This window comes from Mesoplodon mirus (genome assembly GCF_964341445.2).
Source record: "Mesoplodon mirus genome assembly, chromosome: 15".
NCBI lineage: Eukaryota > Metazoa > Chordata > Mammalia > Artiodactyla > Ziphiidae > Mesoplodon > Mesoplodon mirus.
The window spans coordinates 53,017,149-53,036,827 of record NC_138991.1 but is presented as its reverse complement, the minus strand read 5'-3'; the positions used below and the strand labels follow the sequence as shown (position 1 = coordinate 53,036,827).

At 45.0% G+C, this 19,679-nt stretch overlaps 2 protein-coding genes across 8 annotated transcripts in view; one reads left to right on the top strand and one right to left on the bottom strand.

The window, feature by feature from the left end:
* MARF1 (meiosis regulator and mRNA stability factor 1) overlaps window positions 1-7,014 on the bottom strand; it is a 41,176-nt gene extending 34,162 nt beyond the window's left edge. For 4 of the 5 annotated variants that reach the window (XM_082644212.1, XM_082644215.1, XM_082644213.1 and 1 more), the window contains exons 1-3: window positions 6,941-7,014; window positions 3,059-3,260; window positions 10-693 (exon numbers count right to left, since the gene is read on the bottom strand). In XM_082644212.1, coding sequence (XP_082500338.1) covers window positions 10-693; window positions 3,059-3,202 — 828 coding nt within the window. In that variant the 5' untranslated portion in view covers window positions 3,203-3,260; window positions 6,941-7,014. The remainder of the gene's footprint in view (window positions 1-9; window positions 694-3,058; window positions 3,261-6,940) is intronic. The other variant, XM_082644216.1, reaches the window with a different exon arrangement.
* Window positions 7,015-7,745: 731 nt separating this feature from the next.
* NDE1 (nudE neurodevelopment protein 1) overlaps window positions 7,746-19,679 on the top strand; it is a 33,826-nt gene continuing 21,892 nt past the window's right edge. For 2 of the 3 annotated variants that reach the window (XM_082644060.1, XM_082644058.1), the window contains exons 1-3: window positions 11,083-11,156; window positions 18,048-18,173; window positions 19,208-19,361. In XM_082644060.1, the coding sequence (XP_082500186.1) occupies window positions 18,091-18,173; window positions 19,208-19,361 (237 nt within the window). In that variant the 5' untranslated portion in view covers window positions 11,083-11,156; window positions 18,048-18,090. Of the gene's footprint in view, window positions 7,771-11,082; window positions 11,157-18,047; window positions 18,174-19,207; window positions 19,362-19,679 lie in introns of those variants that run through there. The other variant, XM_082644059.1, reaches the window with a different exon arrangement.

The following is a 19,679-nucleotide window of genomic DNA, read 5'->3' as shown; positions in this document are numbered from 1 at the left end:
GATACAAACCTTGTTGAGGCAGTCTTCGCAGTAAAGGGAGCCCTTTAAACAAACCGGAGGTACCACATTTAGGTGCAAAGAGTTGGTGCATAAGTGAGGCGTTAGCTCCGACTGTGAAATGTGCTCTTCCAAGTGCCCAGGAGCCCCACTTGTGAAATCAGAACAGGGGAAATAGCCAGCGGAGGAGGTGCAGCCCTGGAGAGCTGGAAACTGATGCAACTTGTGCACATTACCATGACATGACTGGAAATGGAGCTTTCCACAACAGGGCAGGTGTTTGCAAGGAGAGAGATTACTTTCTAGACACATGCTGGGAAAGTCACTTGCAACGCTGGCCAAACTGTTCCTAGCTGAGGCACTCTGGAGTGAAGATGCAGACTGGAAAGCAAACCCTGACCCCACCTGACACGTGACTGTCCTGGTGCTTTGCGAGTCTAACAGTGCACCTGGGGGAATCAAGCTACCAGTCCCTCCGCCACCGCCACCACCAAAACGCATTGGCGAAGTGGAGGGGTCATTAGGGCAATGGGCACAGCAGCTTACTTTGGGGACAGTTGAAAGCTGTATTTTAGGTTGCTGAAGAGAATGGATATCTGGAAGTGGGACTGCTGGAAAAAGTTTAGAGCCAGCATGAAGGGGAGATGGTACATCCTTTAATTCCACAGCAACTTTCTTGTTCTCCATGTAATCTTTCTGAGAAAAGAAAACCAGAACACAAATTAATTTTATGAGGCTAGTGACTTGGGGTTACTCACATCTGATTGCATTAAAAAATGGAAACAGTGTTCAAACCTATCTACATCACTCCGTCATAAATCACAACCACAAAAACGGAATGGCAGCTAAAACCAGGAGCATTCTTCAGCAGGAGGTGAACACTGAAACAGACAACTAAAATTATGACTGTGTCCTTCCTGAATTTTAAGAGACTTGGGGAGGGGGTCTGTTTACATATTCAACAAGCCTGATTAACCATCCATGTCTCAGTGTCTTCCCTTTGATAACTTCCCATGGCCTCTCAGTGTCTTCTGAAGACAAAAAAGATGGTATGAAAAACAACATAGTCATAACAGTATCCACTAAAGACAGCTTACAAGCAAAGCGCCTTGAGGAAAGTACTTCATAGTTTGTGCAGTCAGAGCTAGGTGGTTTTAGTAAGGTCCTCCAGGGGAGAAGGTATCAAGCACTATGGATGAGATCAGCCATCTGCCCAAGTGGCCCATCCATGAATAGGTCTTAAACGTGTTGCTGATGACATTTAGCAAACCCTGGGGTATCATGACCTAAAGCCATAATGCCAACAATTATTTTGTAACCAGTGGAAAGAATTAGAGTAATTAGAAAACTATCTGGGAAAAAGATAAAAGAGAAATAGTTTGTCATATGCCTGTAACATAGACACATGAGGCTGGTATGCTTATAAAGGTTATAGCATTGCATTGGTGTCAGAGACCTGGGTTTGAATGTGATACTAAATAGTTTTATGACCTTGGGTAAGTGACTTAACCTAACCTCTTTATGCTTCAATTTTACCATCCTTCAACTGGGAACAACAGAATGTACCTACTACATTTGTTAGAAGGATAAAATGAAATAGTAAACATAAAGCGCTCAGCAGAGTACCTGGCCACTAAAAGGGGATCCAACCAATCAACAACCTTTATTGGCTGAGTGCAGGCACTATTAAGATGAAGGGGATGCCCTGATATAGTGATTGAGACGTGCTCATCCCTTAGAGCACAGAAAGGTCCATCTGACTGCTATGATTTCACTCCTGCTATTGGAGGGTATACTAATACGGGAGAAATTTGGATTTTCAGTTACTTTTCCTAAAACGGAGGTACTAGCAATGGTCTCACCAGCCAACAAGCAGTGTGTCCTGCCCTCTTGGTAATTACAATTCAGGCTGGAAATTAACTCACTGGCATTATGATTTATATAGATCTGGCTCTTATGGGCAGGGTTATTGTGAGTTGGTCTTCCTGAATGTACTCAATTCTGGGTACCACTGACAAAATCGAGATTCTGGATCTGTAAAGGTGACAGTGCAATTCCGTGCCCCGTGACTCTGTTAGGGCTAGATCTGCCACCCCAGGACCCTGCTTGAGCTGCCAGCCCTCAGTGCAAACTGTCCCTGAGGTAAAATACTTCTGAAATAACTCCAATTACTGATGCCATGCAACAAAGGTAACTATATAATGAAAAGCTGGAGAAGATAGGGAATAGATTTTTTTTAAAGTCATTATCAATACCCTTATGTAAATTCATAGTAAAGTCTCATTTAAATCCCAAGTACAATAGCAAAAAAAAAAAAAAAAGTGATGGGCCTCCCTGGTGGCGCAGTGGTTGAGAGTCCGCCTGCCGATGCAGGGGATACGGGTTCGTGCCCCGGTCTGGGAGGATCCCATATGCCGCGGAGCGGCTGGGCCCGTGAGCCATGGCCGCTGGGCCTGCGCGTCCGGAGCCTGTGCTCCGCAACGGGGGAGGCCACAACAGTGAGAGGCCCGCATACCGCAAAAGAAAAAAAAAAAAAAAAAAAAAAAAAAAGTGATAACGATGAAGGAAATAAAATCAGAAAACGTCAAAATCACTACGAAAAAACAAAAGAAAAAGTTCTAGACATATTTAAATATTCAAGAGAAGTCTTGAACAGAAAAAGACCATCAACAAATCCTATCAATCTTTCCTTGATTTCAAGACACAGAACTCAGAAGGCTACCACAAAACAAAATCTAGTTTGTACTTTCCTCCGGTCTTACTCTACAAGGTGGATTTTGTCTTTGGAATCTGTGATTTTAATGAGAAACAAATCTTTCCAAAATTTTAACATCACATATTTAAAGCATCTATTGTTGCTTAGTGTGGAAGTATAGGAGTTTAAAAATTGTGCCCTCACTGAGTCAGGAATTACAAGAATGTGCTACAAGGAGTAATATAAGCAGGATGCAAGAGAAAACTTAGCACAGACTCCAGGGAGAGAGACTGCCCCAGACCAAAGGGATCTCTCATCTATTTGCATTAAGCATTTGCTATGTCCTTAAGTCTTGCACATAGTTACCGTTTGGGGACTAAGTGGCAACGTTTGCTCAGGACGAGAAAAGCAATTAGAGAATTTCCAAAGCCATGGCTTAGCATCATTATCTTGTTGAAGCCATCCAAGTGTTCTACTGCAGGAGTTCTCAGTTCGGTTTCCTTCCATCATAGAGCCATACAAAGTGGTTCAACATTCTTTCATCTTTCTTTTCTTTCATTCTTCCACCCTGTTAAGAATGAGATTTCAATATTATTTATTTGCATAAGTACAAATTTTATTACTGAAATCTGAGGCTACAACTATATTTATGGTGTATAGGTCATTGCAAAGAGGGCTGATGGGACCAAATCCAGGAACTCTTAATGCTGTGACCAAAGACTCAGTTTTTCATAGGATGTAAGAGCCACTCAGTGGTGCTATGTTTTCCTGATGGAGACACAAGATTTAGCCACTCATATCCAGGATTAGTGATGTGAGAAAGTAAAAATAAATGTAAATGTCTTCCAAGTTAAAAAAATAATAATTATGGTGCAATGGCTCCCAACAAGTCAGATCTTAAGGAACACAAGTAGAATGGCTATCAAAGCATATTACAGCTTACTAAAATTGGTAAACTTGGTTGACTATTTATGCTTGAACCCTAACTACATCAACCTGATTTTTTAAAAAGTCTATCATCTTCCATTCCTTACGTTTCATAGGTCTTCAAACAAAAATGAACTCTGGACGAGCCCTATTTCTTTTCAGCCATGCTTGAGAGAAGTCACCACATCTTGGACACCTGCATAACGTGGAGAGAAATCTCTCCTCTTCACTTGGCTGGAGCCAAGCTCCTCCAGCCCACAGCAGACGTTTTCTATATAATATTTCTTAATTCTTCCTGACTATCTCTCCCTAAACACTCTACTTGGGAGATTCAAAAAGTTAACAGAAGACAGCATATGATGTGAGTAAAAGAACAACCACATGTCCTCATTCCCAATTATGTAAGATCGTGAAATTGATTTCAGAGCAACCTATCCCACTGTGTCTTTGATATGAGTATTGAAAGTCCAAATTAAGTGACCTCTGTGGACTTTGAATTTGATTCGGCTACAGAACAAGTCGAACCAACTTCTTAGTTTACCTATTATGAAAGTGGAATCTTCTATACCACCAAAAATCTAACAGAGAAATCTCAAGTCCCAGATGTGCTCTTATCTACTCCAGAGCAACAACACTCTACAAGTCTTAAATGATACGATAAAAGCAGATCCAATCAGTAGTAGCCATTGGGCACAGAGGCGGCCTGCCAGTGGTAAGGACAAGGGAGCCTCATTTCCAAGCCCTCGCCACCATGCCCCAACCACCTCCTACTCTTACCGACAATGGCCATTTTAAGTTATTAATTTATCTTTCAGAAATTTCTGGGCATATAGAGAAGAATTTCTTTTAGCTATCTCCTTGATAAGATGCTCTTTTCAAGAGATTTTAATGTCTACATAGTCGAGTGAGGGGAGAGATGACTATATAAGCACTATGTCTAAGATATAGGAAAACCAATCACAAAAAGCAGGGGTAGGCAACTACTGCCTAAAACTATAGCCAAAACCGGCCCACTGCTTGTATTTAAATGGCCTGCGAACTAAGAATGTGTTTCACATTTTTTAATTCTTGGGAGAAATCAAAACAATATTTTGTGACAAAGCTACATGAAATTCAGATTTCAGTGTCTATGACTAGTTGTATTTGAGACACAGCCAAGCTTATTGAAGTCCCATGGCTATGTTTGCGCTACAATTGCAGAGTTAATTATTTGCAACAGAGACTGTAGGTCATACACCTACAGAGCCAAAAATATTTACTATTTGGCCCTTATGTAGAAGCTACAAAACTTTATTAAGTTTCAGTTTCTTCCTCTGTCAAGTGTGCCTAATTTCTCCCCTGCCCACCTCAAAGCATTACTATGGGGGAAAAAAATCAGATAAAAGACGCCACCATCTGTTTGTTTTCACCGCTGTATGGCTTGTGCCAAGCACGGGGCTCCTACATAGTATATACTAAGGAAATATTTGTTGAATGAGGGAATGAATAAAGCAGCTATTTACCTACAAAAACTGGAGCTAATCTGGAGACAGAGATGGAGTTAACTGCCACAATGATAGTAAATTATGGTACTTGTTCTTCCTATTAAATACAGACCTCATATACCCTATCTTCTCTCTAGAGCCTAAGAATTTGTGATGTTCACGACAGACACAACTTCAACATGCTCTCTCAAGCCCCTTCAAGGCCAATCCTGAAAGTGAGCTAAGGTGTCAAGTAAAATAGTCTACAAAGCTTTTTTGTTTAACATTATTTATTTCCTCATTCAGCAAATATTTACTTAGTATCTACTATGTAGTAAGCCTGTGCTTGGCACAAGGGATACAATGAAGGAAGCAACCAGACAATGCGATCCATTTATGTCATCTTTTTTCCCACAGTAAATCTGTGAGAAAGACAAGGGAGAAATTAGCCACATTTTTTCAGAGGAGAAACAGAAGTTAAATGAAATTATGTAACTTGCCCAAGATCACACAATAGAAAGGGAAAAGAACCAGGCTTGTCCATCTCTTTCTACCACACCAAGGTACCTTTGGTATCGCTCAACACGAGCAATAGAAAGTACAAACGTATTAGCTGGTTAGTGGCCTGCACCCGGAAATTTTCTTAAATATTCCTGGGAATGACATGAAGTAATTCAGGTAGTCAAAGCAAGTTCTGTTTGATTTGAGTGGAAGTCTCACTTCCGCCATTATCTCTCAGTCTTTGAGCAATTCAGATAGTGGTTGAGAGCCCAGACTGTGACATCAGACTGTCCTCCTATCAATCCCCAATTCTGCCGCTTCCTATCTGTGCAGCTTTGGACAACGCGCAACCTCTCTGAACCTCAGATCCCATCTGTAAAATGGGCCTGATGATAACAGTAGCACCTTCATAGGTTGTTGTTTGTATTAAATGAGACAAAGTAGAAAATTTAGCAGTGGCCTTCTCTCAACACCCAATCTAGTCCTCAACACCCCACATCACCACATCCCATTCCTGGGTATTTCTGTTGTTTTTCATAGCTCTTCTTCCTAAAATTATCTTAGTTGTTTTCTTTTTTATTATCTGTCTCCCCAACTTAAATATAAACTCCATGGTAGTACATATGGATCATGTTTTCTTATTCATTATTGTATCTCCTGCACCTAGCACAGTATCTGGCACCCACCAACAACTGCTGAATGAATGCAAAGTTCAATAAATGCCTCAGAAGCCCATTTAGGTTTCAGTTTCCCTGTATGCAAAACAGAATGTTTATGCTCTGAGATGTTAGAAAGTGCAAAAGATGTAACTGGAAAGCTCTAGGTAATAACAGAAAGGTGCCAGGGAAACTCTAAAAGGTGTATCACAGTGTCGCAATACAATTATTGGGAGTGGTTCAAGTCCTAAGACAACTCAACGCTCAGTCAAGCCAGAGGCTACACCCTAGGGAGTGCTGATAGACCGAGGAGGGTGCAAAACGCTGGGGGCGGGAGGGTTGCAAAAACACCAGCCGTTCGTTCTCTTCCTCTCTTAAACTTCCAACAAGAAGGGCTGCTCTCCACACCTGGAGGGCCCGAAAGGGAGAAAGGAGACAAGTGTGGGCAGGGAGCCAAACACCCCCAAAGGGCAGCAGAGGCGCTGCAATGACAGTCGTGAACTGACTCGAAAGGGAGACAACTCGAACCTTTAGCGGGGGCTTGCCCGGTGGGTCCCTTTCCATCCCCTCCTACCAGCCAACCTCCCCCACCCCCGCCGGCAACAGGCAAAAGGAGGGGACGCTCTCCCCCTCTCCAGCCTGGTGGCCCCAGAGCACTGGACGCGTCGGGGACTAGTTCCCAGCGCTGCCAGCAAACTCACCTCGGCCGCCGGCTCCACCTCCGTTCACATTCCGGCCCCACCGCCTTCCCCCCACCCCCCCCAGGCCCTTTGTTTTGATTCCCGACTCCGCAGCTCCCGCCGCCGCCGCCAAGCGCACCCTCCACTTCCGCTTCCGCACCGCACCGCCCCTGTCGCAAAACCGACGCCCTTCTCTCCTCCCTGCCTCCGCCCCTTCCTCAGCCCCTCCCCCGCCGCCGCGTCCTCCCCGCGCGGGGCGCGCTGGGAACCCCGGGGGGGGCGGGGCCTCGCGGCCCTGCAGCCTCGTCAGGCTCAGTCCCCTCCCGATAAACCCCTAAATAGGGACCTTCCCGGGGGGCGACCCCGGCTTTTTTGGCGAAAACCCCCAGTTTAAGAAAGCCTTGCCGCTGGCTTATCGTTGTGGCGTGGGAAGGAACCTGGAAGCGGAGAATTAGGGTGCTTGTGAGGTGGAACCCGGGGAAAAAATCTGCCAGCCGGGATTTGTCACCGTTCAGTTCTTTCGGGCTTTTGAGGGAAGGCGATTTAAAAGGGGTTTTGATGAAAAACCTGATCGTTTTGGCTTTTTTTTCCTCTCTTACTCTTGTCACGTGATGACCCTACTTTTTTTTTTTTTTTTTTAAATTAAATGACGCATATTTGCTACAGCATCCTGCATCTAGTGCAACCTAGCGGCGAGTGGAGAAAAAAATAACTGCCAACTGGGCTGCCCGCGAGGTCTTTCGGGCCGGCAGGGCGCTTCGAGAAGTTGTGATCCAGCTGGCAAAAAGAAAGCCTGTGCCAAGACTAGGCTGGATTTTGTCACCAACAATTAAGAGGTCCTCGTGACTACAGTAAGAAAACGTGATTTTTAAAAGTCCTCGTCCAAAGCTCGTTGCAAATGAATACAACTTTAACGGTGCCCGCTTAGGCGAGCAAAAAGGAGACTTTATAGTTGCAAAAGCCATGTGAAGCCAATGACTGCTTGTGTGTTTGGTGGCTAGATTTGCCATGTTTGGGGTTTTTTTTGGGGGGGAGTTTTTGTTTTGGGTTTTTTTGCTTCAGATTCTTTACTTATATTTGAAATTTTTAAAAAATTGTTTTTAAGTAGGCACAACGGACATTTCTGAAACTACCAGCTGCTCACTATTTCCTGTTGCAAATTGGGAGAAAAACAAAGCATGTATATTTTAAATCTAGACATAGTTTACGATGCAATAGCCGAATGCTACGTAAAAGATTATTTCTGAAGTTTGCTAAGAAACAGGTTAACTTTGCATAAGGATCAGCAAGTAAAAATTGCCAAAAGAGAACTTTTTTCCCCCTGAAGTCTGTACTGTGAGGCAACTTCATTAGGCAATCCACATTCAGTGGGGGAGATTTCAGGGGAAGCTAATACATCCCTGTAGACGTCCTTGTAGACAGGTATTATGGAGGGCAAGATCAAACACGTAGCTGAAGAACCCTTTGTGCTTGTATTCCATTTCCAGAAGGCAGATGACAAGTCCACACATCATCTGCCTGGTTAGGTATTTATTACTGCTGAGTAAATCTTCATTGTGTCTGTGTGTGGGTAGTATTCTACAAGTGGGAATTAGAACAGATGAAAAACAACCCTGTTTCTAGCGTTTTGTTTTTTTCACAGTACCAAAAAATATGCTTCTCTTTAGAGATTTTTTTTCTCTCCTTTTCATTCTAGTTGAGTATCTCTGAACACAGACAGTACTAACTAAAAATATAAAAAGGAGGGCTTCCCTGGTGGCGCAGTGGTTGAGAGTACGCCTGCCGATGCAGGGGACACGGGTTCGTGCCCCGATCCGGGAGGATCCCACATGCCGTGGAGCGGCTGGGCCCGTGAGCCATGGCTGCTGAGCCTGTGTGTCCGGAGCCTGTGCTCCGCAACGGAAGAGGCCACAACAGTGAGAGGCCCACGTACCACAAAAAAAAAATAAATAAATAAAAAGGAAACAAAATAATTGTGGATTTTAAAATTGCTTTTTAAAAAAGGTTGTAGCCATAAAATAAAGATCAGACACATTTTGTTTGACATTGCTTGGCATTCTTTCAAGTCCAGAGCTGTGCCTGGTGTCAATAAGTAAATGCAGTAAATAAAAACGTTATCAATCATACTAAATGGAAGGCTAATGAAAAGTTTAGTGTTTTGAAATAATAAATTATGATGGAAGGATTTAAGCAAGAGAAACCCAGCTTTCTGCTCATTAATATCTGAAAGCTACAAGGAAAACAAATTGAATAGAGAGAAAAAAGTTTTAAAGTATACCAAAATTTCCCTTTCGTTTTTTTTAAGGTTTTATCCAATAACAAACCCATTTACCGAAACACCTATTCCTGAAGAGGAGTTTAATGATAATCATTTCAATATCTTCTCCCTTTTATTTTTAATGGAAAAATGAAGGAAGTTGAAAATCAACTGGTTTAAATGACTTAATGTCATGTAGTCAGTACTGATAGCTCATCAACTTGTGGTTCAGTTTGTCTTTTAACTGGGGTGATTATTCTTTGCCCAGAAACCTCACAGAATGGTGAGGCTCTGGAAAGTGTCAAGGGGGTGCAAATGATTTATTAGCATTTGGGGCCAGGATGGAAGTTTCCTAAAAGACACTTTGATACTTTCCTTAACCCCGTTGATGTAAGTGGTAGTTCCCTTTTGCATCTCTGAGCTTCTTTCAGGAAGTAGCAAGGAGTCGAAGTAAAATTAAAGGTCATTCTTAACCATGGCAGGGATGCAGGAGGGATTCTATGACTGTGGTTGGAGGCCTCAAAGCAGCTAAGATCTCTGCCTGTAGCATTGTGCTGAAGAACACCAGTGTAGGAGTCAAACAGACCCAGCTTTGAAGTCTGATTTGTTTATTAATTGTGAAACCTTGGGCAATGCATTTAAATTCCTGCACCCTTTCCTCAGCTTTAAAATGAGGACCATAAAAGTGCTTTCCTGTGGTTCTTATCATCTGGGTCTCAGCTCCATTGTCACCTGGTAGAGTGGTTTTCCCTGACATTCCATCTGCAGGGACCCCTTCCCAGCCCCTTTCTATCACATGACCTTGCTTTATTCATAGCACTTATTAGCATCTGACATTATTTCACTGTTTCTGTTTGCTGATTTAGTGTCCTTTCTTAGTACTATAAGCCCTTTGTCTGACATTTATTTTGATATGAGTGCTCAATAAATATTCGTTGGTGAACATCAAAAAGTTAGCATTATGCCTGACCTAGATAACCAACTGAAAAATCATGATCACTACATAGATTGTAATTAACTATGTGCTTAGGCACTGTCCTAAACGTTTTACAAATGCCAAGTTGACTCATTTCGTCTCTGCATAACCCCATTTTATAGATGAGGAAAGTAAGTCACAGAGAGTTAGAATAACTTGCCCAAGATCACACAGCTACTAAGGGACAGAGCAAGGATTCAAAGCCAGGCTCGAAAACAAACTCCTGTAAAGGAGTTTTGCTGTCTTTGAAGAAGAAGATAATGATGTCAAAAATGTTATATTGGTTGTGGGACTTCCCTGGCAGTCCAGTGGTTAAGACTTTGCCTTCCAATGCAGGGGGCGTGTGGGTTCCGCGTTGGGGTTCCATCCCTGGTGGGGGAGCTAAGATTCCCACATGCCTCCCAGCCAAAAAACCGAACATAACGTAGAAGCAATATTATAACAAATTCAATAAAGATGTTAAAAATGGTCCACATCAATGGGTCTTTAAAAAAAAAAAGAAAATTTTACATTGGTTTTAAAGTTGTGGGGAGGATCTGGGGCATTGCTCATCCTAATTGGACCTAGATCTTCGTCCTTCTATCTGCTTTGGGGAAAAGCCAAGAACAGGAAAATGCAACCGGTGTCAAGGGGAGGGAGTCATATTTTCTTGAAGTGCGTGGCCCACAAATCCCAGCCCGTTCCCCCGGTGTCCAGGGAGCACCCTGCAGCCTCCAAGACAGGCCAGAACCCTGCCCAGCAGCGGGAGCCTGCCAGGGCCCCTCCCGCCAGCCCGCCTAAGGCCGCCGCGTGGCCGCGCCGCGCCCGGACCCTGGGAAAAAAGTTTCCAAAAGGCGCTGCTCGGCGCTGATTGGCCGAGGCACACGCGGTCCCGTGGCGCGGCAGCCAATGGGCGGCGCCGGCCGCGGGCGCGGGCGCGGGGGCGGGGGCTGGAGGCCCGGGGCGCACCGCCCCCAGCCGCTGCCTCAGCCGCCGCCGCCGCGGTTCCTCACAGCCGGAGCCGGGTAAGTGCGGAGCTGGGGCCCCGGGGTCGGGGCTTCCTGGGGACTGCCAGCGCCACCGCCACCGCCTCGGCCGCCGGGAAACTCTTCTGCCCTCCCCGGCGCCCGCCACGCTCTCGGGACCCTGGGCCGCCGCCGTGTAGGGGCCCTGGCGCGCCCCTCACTTGCGCGTCGCTTCCCGGGTGCTGGGCTCGACCCGCGTTTCCCTGGAGCCTCCCTTCTTAACTTTGTGCCTTCACACCCTCGTGTCCCTCGCGCCTGGTTCCTCACCCTTGCCAGCTTTCTTTCTCTTTCTGCGCTCGCCTCGCTCCGACCCCGCTGCCCTCCCCCTCCGTCCTAGACTTCCTCGGTCCTTCTGCTCTCCTCGTCCCGGGTCCCCGCAGCCTGGCGGCTCTGCCCTCCTGTTCCTTCCCACCCCGACTCCCCTGGTCTCCCTTCGCTCAGTTTTCTGCCCCTCAGTCCTCGCCATCGCTTTCTGCTGCCCCCACCGCCCCTCATTCCTCGTAGCCCCCCTCCCGCCCACGTCCCCACCCGCCTCCAACCTCGGTGCAGGCCTCTTTCCAAAAACCTCCCTCCTCCTCGGCACTTCCCTCCCTTTGGGAACGTGTTTGGAACGGTCTTCCTCCCTCCGCTTTCCTCAGATCTCTGTTGCAGGACGGTTCAGATTTCCCCTGACAGCACTTTGGGGAAGGATTGGATAAAGGATGAAAACGCTTATTTTACAGCTTGAATGCGGTGACTGGGCTCACCTGCCTCTCTGAGGTCATAGGAAACCCCGCCATCACCTTGATACTGCTTTTTGGGGAAGCTGCATTATCTTCTCCAGTCATCTCAAGTTCACTGTCTCCTGAGGGCTCGACCTTCCCGGATTTCTTTGTCCAGGGTTTTATCAGGTTGTGCCCCTCTCTACCTTTAGGCCCCTTTTAACTTCCTTTCTAAACAAACGACCTTTGCAGCATGCGCCGGACAGAAATTTCTCATTTTCTATGCGAGTTTTGTTCATGTATTCTAGGATAGGATGGCATTTTAGGACATGGGTAAGGTACTTTGAAGAGTAATTGGATCCTAGCGGCTCCCAGAGCCACTTGTTATCTGACCCCAGCGTTGGTATTTAACCATTTTTGAAACTTAAAAATGTAGATCTGTGCTTCTAAAGTGTCAGAGGCCTCTGATTGGTATATTTCATCCCATTTGGTTAATAGTTTCTTAACTTGGCTTATTCTGTTAGGATGTTATTTTTGTTTCCAGAGTGTGTTCTTTTGCTTTAGAACGTGGAGCCCAGAGAGATTACACTCCCCTTCCTCACAAGATAATTCCCTAACGCGAGCGTGCCTGCGTATGGAAAGTTTGTGCCTGCAACTTGTACTGTGTTTGCACCTAGTCCTGACGTAGGTGCTTTGTGTCTGCCTCGCTCAGCAGTGCCCAGCACTTAGTAGGTGTTGGGAAATGTTTGAAAAGGAACGGAGGAGGGGAATGCCACAGTAGGAAAAGCTCCTTCCTTGGCCTCTTGGTTCAAGAAAATAATCCTTGGACAGGATAATTTGTTTTCTTTTCGTCCAAGTTTAAGCTTCTTAAAATTTCAAAAGCAATATGTGCTTACTGTGAAAAACAATATATATCTTAGAGAAGTGTCAGGTACAGGTTTGAATCTCAGTGTCTGCCTTACCCCCATACTGGTATATCCTTACAGACTCTTTTTTGTATACGCAGAGGGAGATAATTTGCAAACAAAAATGGCACTTCCTTAACATATCATAAACTTTCTTCCATAGCAGTACATTTACTTCTTAACTGCACCATTTTCTGATCAGTCCTCTGTCAACAGTTAAGTTCCTCCAGTTTTCCCCTCAGTCAATGATGGTGTACACCCTTGAGCATATGTCCTTGCATGCCTCCTGAGGTATTTTGGTAGGTAGATCATTACGGACTTTTGAAAGCATTGAGACAGAAGTCAGACCTGCTGACTCTTGACTGATTTTGCCCCAGTAATGTCACTTCTGCAAAATGCAAAGCCTGCGTCATAACGTAGAAGCCGTGGGAGCATGTGCCAGTCTCTGGCAGCTTCTTTCTTTTTCTCCCTTTCCCTTCCGCTCCTCCCTGTGTTTTGATTGGGAGGGATTGGGGTTGGGGTGGAGAAGGGCCGTTAATTCCTGATGGTTTATATGTGTGTGTTCCTCCTGACCAGCTGTGCTGGCTTTCTTCACTCAGAGGAGAGCTGAGAAAGGCTTTGTTTTTTCTAGAGTTTTGAAATCAAAGGTGTGTGTCTCAAGTGTGTTTTCAGACTTTCCTGTTAAGTTTGATCATGGAAAATACCCGCGCCCCCAAAACTTTTTGAAACACTTTTGTAAGAGTAATAGATCTAAGTTATCCAAAATAGAAAATAAGTACTTACTGGACCACTTGATCCCAGTTCTTGCATGCTGTAGCGCATACATTTGAGGTACCCATCAGGTTTGTCCACAGAGTTACTGGGATATGATGGCATGATGGTGTATTGAGAACGCAAGTTAGGAAGACATATCCCTGTGGCTCGGATGCAATAAATGCATGCAGTATCCACTTTTAAGATAGTGGGTACAAAGTTGTGTATGCTGTGACCAAGCATTAACACCTGCCTGACACAGTGCCTTTCAAAAGACTGCGTGTGGACCAAAGAGTGAAACTGACCTCCAGTCTATTGGCAACCCCAGGGAGATCTGGAATTTGAATTCAAAGACTCCCTTGCACTTGGGTCTGGTTTGCCACTCTGTTGCACCTATGCAGATGGCCAAGTCATACAATGTTTCTGCTCCAGCTTCCTAAGAAACCAAGTGATTGCCTTGCCTACCTACCCCTTACAGTTAAACAGCTTAAAGAGCGTCAAGTTGTTTGGAAATAATGTATTAACACACCACAAATAGAAGGTGATGATAAAATTCAGTAAATAATGCTGGGAAAGGGGAACCTTCGCCAGTTGTCTTACCTGCTTTCTGTGGCAGGGAGTAATGCACATTAGAACTTTCTGAGACATTTTCAAATGGCCAAAAAAAAAAAAGTCAGGTTTTTAAGTATGCTGTTTCATAAGAAAGTGAAGTTCAGCTGTTACTTCTTTCCTCTTAGCCTCTAGCATAGTTTTTCTCTTCCCTAGGGGTGTTTTTAAAATGCAGGGTCTGTAATTAGAGCCACAGTGGAAGCGCCTCCTAAAACATCTCAATTTCATTTCTTTACTGAAGCTTAAGTTATAAGCTTCACTGGCTGTGATAAAGAGCCCTTTTCTAAAACTCATCTGTCGTAAGATTGCAGGCTGAAGGTTATTAAACTCCAGTAACTGTATCAGATACTCCTTATCATGTACACCTGGGGAAGGGGTAGTTTCCAACATGGCACCCTGTCCTCCAGCCCCTTCCCATTAATGAGATGCCACTCAGGTGCTGAGGGAGAAAGGTTTTCCCCATCCTGTTAAGTATCTTAGGGATTTACAGAAGTAAGCTATAAACTAGCCTGCAGAGTGTCTCTTGCTTCTTTTCCTTAACCTCACATCCCCTTCCAGCGAGTGGCCAGTCTCTATCTTTCCCTGTGTTCCTTCCTTCCACAAGCATTGATTGAAAGCCTATTCTATGCCAGGCACTGTTCAAGGAATTGGGAATAAAAAAGCAAGATGGTGAAGGCCCCTGTGCTCAAAACTGACATTCCAGTGGGGGACGATAAAACAAAAACAAAACTCATAAAGTGATGAAATAAAACAAAGCAGGGGCTTAATATGACAGTGAAGGGCTGGAGGAGGTATTTGGTGGGATGTTCACATAAGGTCTCTCTGGGGAAGACAGTTCAGCTGTGATCTGAACAGCAAGAAGGAAATCTGCTAGCAGAGATCTGAGGGAAGAGCATTCCAGCCAGAGAAAACAGCCAGTTCAAAGACCCTGAGTGGGAGCAAGCTTGGTGTGTTCAAGGAACAGAAAGAAGGCAGTGTGGCTGCAGTGTAAGTGAGTGAGGGGTAGGGCTGTAGGAAATGTTTAGAGAAGTAGTCAGGGACTCATCAGGTTGAACTTGGACGTGATCTGTTTCCAAACATCAGGAAAAGTCAGTGTACATTCATTGTTCCTAGTTCCTCATTTCCTCACCCTCCTGTACACAGAATTCCTCCCATGCCGTGCATTTGAGACTGTCCTCAATATGATCATTAATGGCCACACAGCACTCAGTTACAGTTGCATGGGCTCTGGGCTCTTAACGCTATAGACATTGGTTTGGTGACCCCATACTAGATGAGCTCTGGGCTCATTAGAGCTTGCGGCTTGAGCAGGGATTACCAGAATTAGGTTTACCCTTACCCGTCACCATGGTAATTACTGTTATTTACACTCTAGGTGCTCTCTCCTTTGTACTTTCAGCAAACAAGATCTTTCACTCCAAACGTTAATTAGTCCTCTCTTGTAGCAGAAATCCAGACCTAACTGGTCCAACCAAGAAAGGGAGTTGATTATCTCTCCTAACCTTAAATCAGGAATGACTGGACCCAGGTGTCCGAATGATATTGTCAGGACCCAGTCTCTCCACTTCTTGGCCCTGCTTTCCTTTGTTTTGGCTTCATTCTCAGGCAAGCTCCTCCCTTGTGATAGCATGACCACCGCGAACCCTAATGGAAAGAGTTTCTCCTCCTCCCTCCCCCCCCCGGGCTTTATGGAGATATAATTGACATTGTTGTGTAAGTTTAAGGTGTAGCACGTGATGGTTTGAGACGTATATTTTGTGAAATAATTACTACAGTAAGGTTAGTTAACAACTCCAGAGAGTTTCTTTCTTGATAGCTCCGCGAAAGGCCGGGGCCTGGACACTCATTGGCTCAGCTTGGGTTACATGCACCCCTGAGCCAATCATTGGCTCAGTTTGGATTAGGCTGATCCTTGTCATTGGTTCAGCTTGGGTTAGGCCCACTCTGAGCCCGTTACTGATTATGCTGGAGGCATGAGTAGTCACGTGCCTTCTCCCAGATGCAGAAGATGATGTCAAGTCCATCGGAGCCCCATGGAAGGAATGTAGAATTGGTTTCCCCAAGGGAATGTTAGGATGCTGTTACAGAAAGATGGAAGAAGGAATGATGGACTTGAAAAAAAAATCAAATTAACAACTTTCTACTCCATCCAGCTTCTCTGCTTTAGTCAAGCTTTCAGAGAAACTCTGTTCCCCAGAAGGGAGTGGGTGGGGACATGGTATGTTTTCTCTGAATTAGGGAAGGGAGAGAAATTTGGAGGAAGAGGTGTGACAGGTCCTAACAAAAGTAGAGTTATCAGTAAGTACTGTGCTCGGATGTAGGTATCATTGTTCAGTTTCTACCAGGGATAAAGAAGTTGGTGATTGTGTCCATGTCAACACTGACATATTTAGCGGAATTATTTGTGTATTTAGCCAGATACACAGCTTGTTAGTTATGCCTTGCAGAGTGAGGGGTTGTGTTCATTCTGTTGTCCCCAGAGACAACCATGAGGGGAAGAAGGGACTTTGGAGAGATCTCATTTCGATTCCTAATGAGCTTTTGACAAGCTCAGAGTCTTAAATAAATTGAGAAAATAAGCTGTTACATTGAGAGGCTTTATCAGCTGGGAGTCCATAGACTGATAACTGTTAATAGAAATTTGTTCCCTAACCTCTGCTCTGGAGAGCTCAGAATCCTGAGTCCAGGCCCTTATCATCACTTCCCTCTGGCTACTGTCTAGTGTGTCTCCTTTTCTTCTCATACCCAGTTCTCCAAAATCCCACCTACTTCCTCTTCCTCACCTCCTAGTTACTCCTCCACCCTGTTTATCCCTCCTCCCTGTGTTGAAACCATTTTTGCTCACATCACCAGTGACCAACATTTTGCCAAGTCTTGTGGGTGGATATTTCCCAGTCCTAACCTTACCAGCTTCTCTGTTGCATCTTGGATACTGTGGAACGTTCTCTTTTTTCCCCTTGAAACCGTCTACTCCTAGTCACTCTTCTGGTTCTCATCTCTCTCACTTGTTTCTCCTCTGTCTCTGATCACTGTTTCTCGTCCCAGCTTTCAGACTCTGGCACTCCTCAGAGGTCCATAAATAGTTCTCAGTCAATTATCTCGTGGTTCTGTCACAAGAAAAAAGGAAGAGCCAGCTACAAACTCATGATTCTTAAATTTGTATTGTTAGCCTGGACTTCACCCCGAGTATCAGATCCAGTGTTGCATCTCAGTGTATCACAGGCACGTCTAATTAAAAATGTCTCAAGCTGGGTTCAGTATTCCCTCACCCTAAAGACTTTTCCTTCTGATTCTCTTTCTCTGGTGATGGGGATGGTGGTGGCACCTGGTTGCCTAAGTTAGAACCCATGAGACATCCTCCCCTCCCCTCCCCCTCCCCCCTCCCCTCCCCCCCAAATGTAATAAATCAGCAAGTCCTGGTAGGTTTTTTTTTTTTAGTACATTTATTTTATTTATTTTATTTTTGGCTGCGTTGGGTCTTCGTTGCTGCACGCGGGCTTTCTCTAGTTGTGGCGAACTTAGTTGCGGTGCTGTGGCTTCTCTTGTTGCGGAGCACGGGCTCTAGGCTCACGGGCTTCAGTAGTTGTGGCTCACGGGCTGTAGAATGCAGGCTCAGTAGTTACGGCGCACGGGCTTATTTGCTCCGCAGCATGTGGGATCTTCCCAGACCAGGGCTTGAACCTGCGTCCCCTGCATTGGCAGGCAGATTCTTAACCACTGCGACACTAGGGAAGCCCACTGGTAGGTTTATCCATGGAATGTAATGTGCAGGTGGGCTGTATTCTGTCTGGGTTTAGTTTTAGTTTTTTGGCAATGTTTTTTGCCACATTTAATCCAACATAAAGTCTAGGAATTTTTTTTCCCCATTAAAGATCAGCTGTTTAACCAGATGTGGGTAATAATTTTTAAACTTTCTCTTCTAGACATCATGAGACAAGAATAGTAATCTTTTCCCCAGTTTTCACAATGGAGGACTCGGGAAAGACTTTCAGCTCCGAGGAGGAAGAAGCTAACTACTGGAAAAACCTGGCTATGACCTACAAGCAGAGGTCAGTTCTCCAAAGTTCACCTTGCTTTTTCTTCCCATAGTGATGGCAGCAACCATTTATTGTGGGCCTACTATGTGCCAGGCACCGTGAAGGGCTTAACATATATCATCTCAGTTAAATCTCAACACTGTCCCGTGGAGAAACCATTCTCACCCCATTTTGCAAATGAGGAAACTGAACCTCAGTGAAAGCAAGTCAACTTGCCCAAGGTCAGACAGCCAGGGGAATAGCAGAGCTGGAATTTGAACCCCAAAGCTTAGGGTCCTAAGCAAACGGCTGTGCTACTTCCCAGCTTATTTTCTGGCAGGGTTTTATCAGCTCCTGGATGCCGTATCTGGTCTGTGCTTTGTGTGTGGGGAAAGAACTTCTCCCTATGCCTAGCAAAATGGGTTGTTACAGATTTTTAAATTTGAAACCAGTGTTTCAGTGCCCATATCTGGGAGCTGTGTGTGTGTGTGTGTTTAATGTTGTTTCTTTTTATTTCTCATGGACTCTTGTAATCTACCCAGGGAGGTCTTATTCCGGTTCCTGTAATTTCTTTATTCTTAGTTTGATTTAAAGAGAATTTAGGCTTGGTGTTAAAAAAAAAAAAAAAAACAACGATATCCCTTGACTTTTAAGGATTGAGAAGGTAGAATTGGGCGTTTGGGATATGGGGCAGGGACCCATGATAGTGGTGTGATAAGTGAGCATTTGTATTATGTCCAGTTTCTACTTGCAAATAAATCTGCAGAGAATACACAATCCAAAGTGTGTTTACTACATGTTGGGCTCCAGAAAGTACAAGTGGAATGAATGCGTGGAGAGTGAATTGGTTAAGAAAGGGCTGTGGAGTCAGACACACCTGGGGGCAGGCCCAAGCTCTGCTTCTGACTTGTTTGACCTCGAGACAAGTCACCTCATCTTCTCATCTGTATAATGAGGACAAAGACAGTTTCTGCCTCAAAAGGCAGTTGAATAAAGAGCTGATACATGTATAACAGCAGCATGTAAGCACTCAGTAAATGATCAGCTAACATCTGGGAATTCTGTAGGGCAGAGAACACGCAAGAGGAACTCCGAGAATTCCAGGAGGGAAGCCGAGAATATGAAGCTGAATTGGAGACGCAGCTGCAACAAATTGAAACCAGGAACAGGGACCTGCTGTCAGAAAACAACCGCCTTCGCATGGAGCTGGAAACCATCAAGGTGAGGGGGTGAGAGGAGACGCATGCAGGTGTGGATGGTGTCCAGCGTCGTGACTGGAAAAGGGAGCCTGCAGACTTGGCCCCGGGCTCACTCCCACCCCCAGGCCTGCCGGGCGCGTGTGGCACTTGAACTCTTTATGCCCCTGATGGAGGCGCTCTGTGAGAGGCAGGTCTCACACATATCCCACAGCCATTCTTGGCTGTTGGTGACAATCCTGCAAGGCACATGGAAAGTAGACCTTTCTAGAGTATGGACTGTCTCTGGAATTGCTGATTGTTATATTATAAGGCCTAAGGTTATGCTGTCCAGAATGGTCAC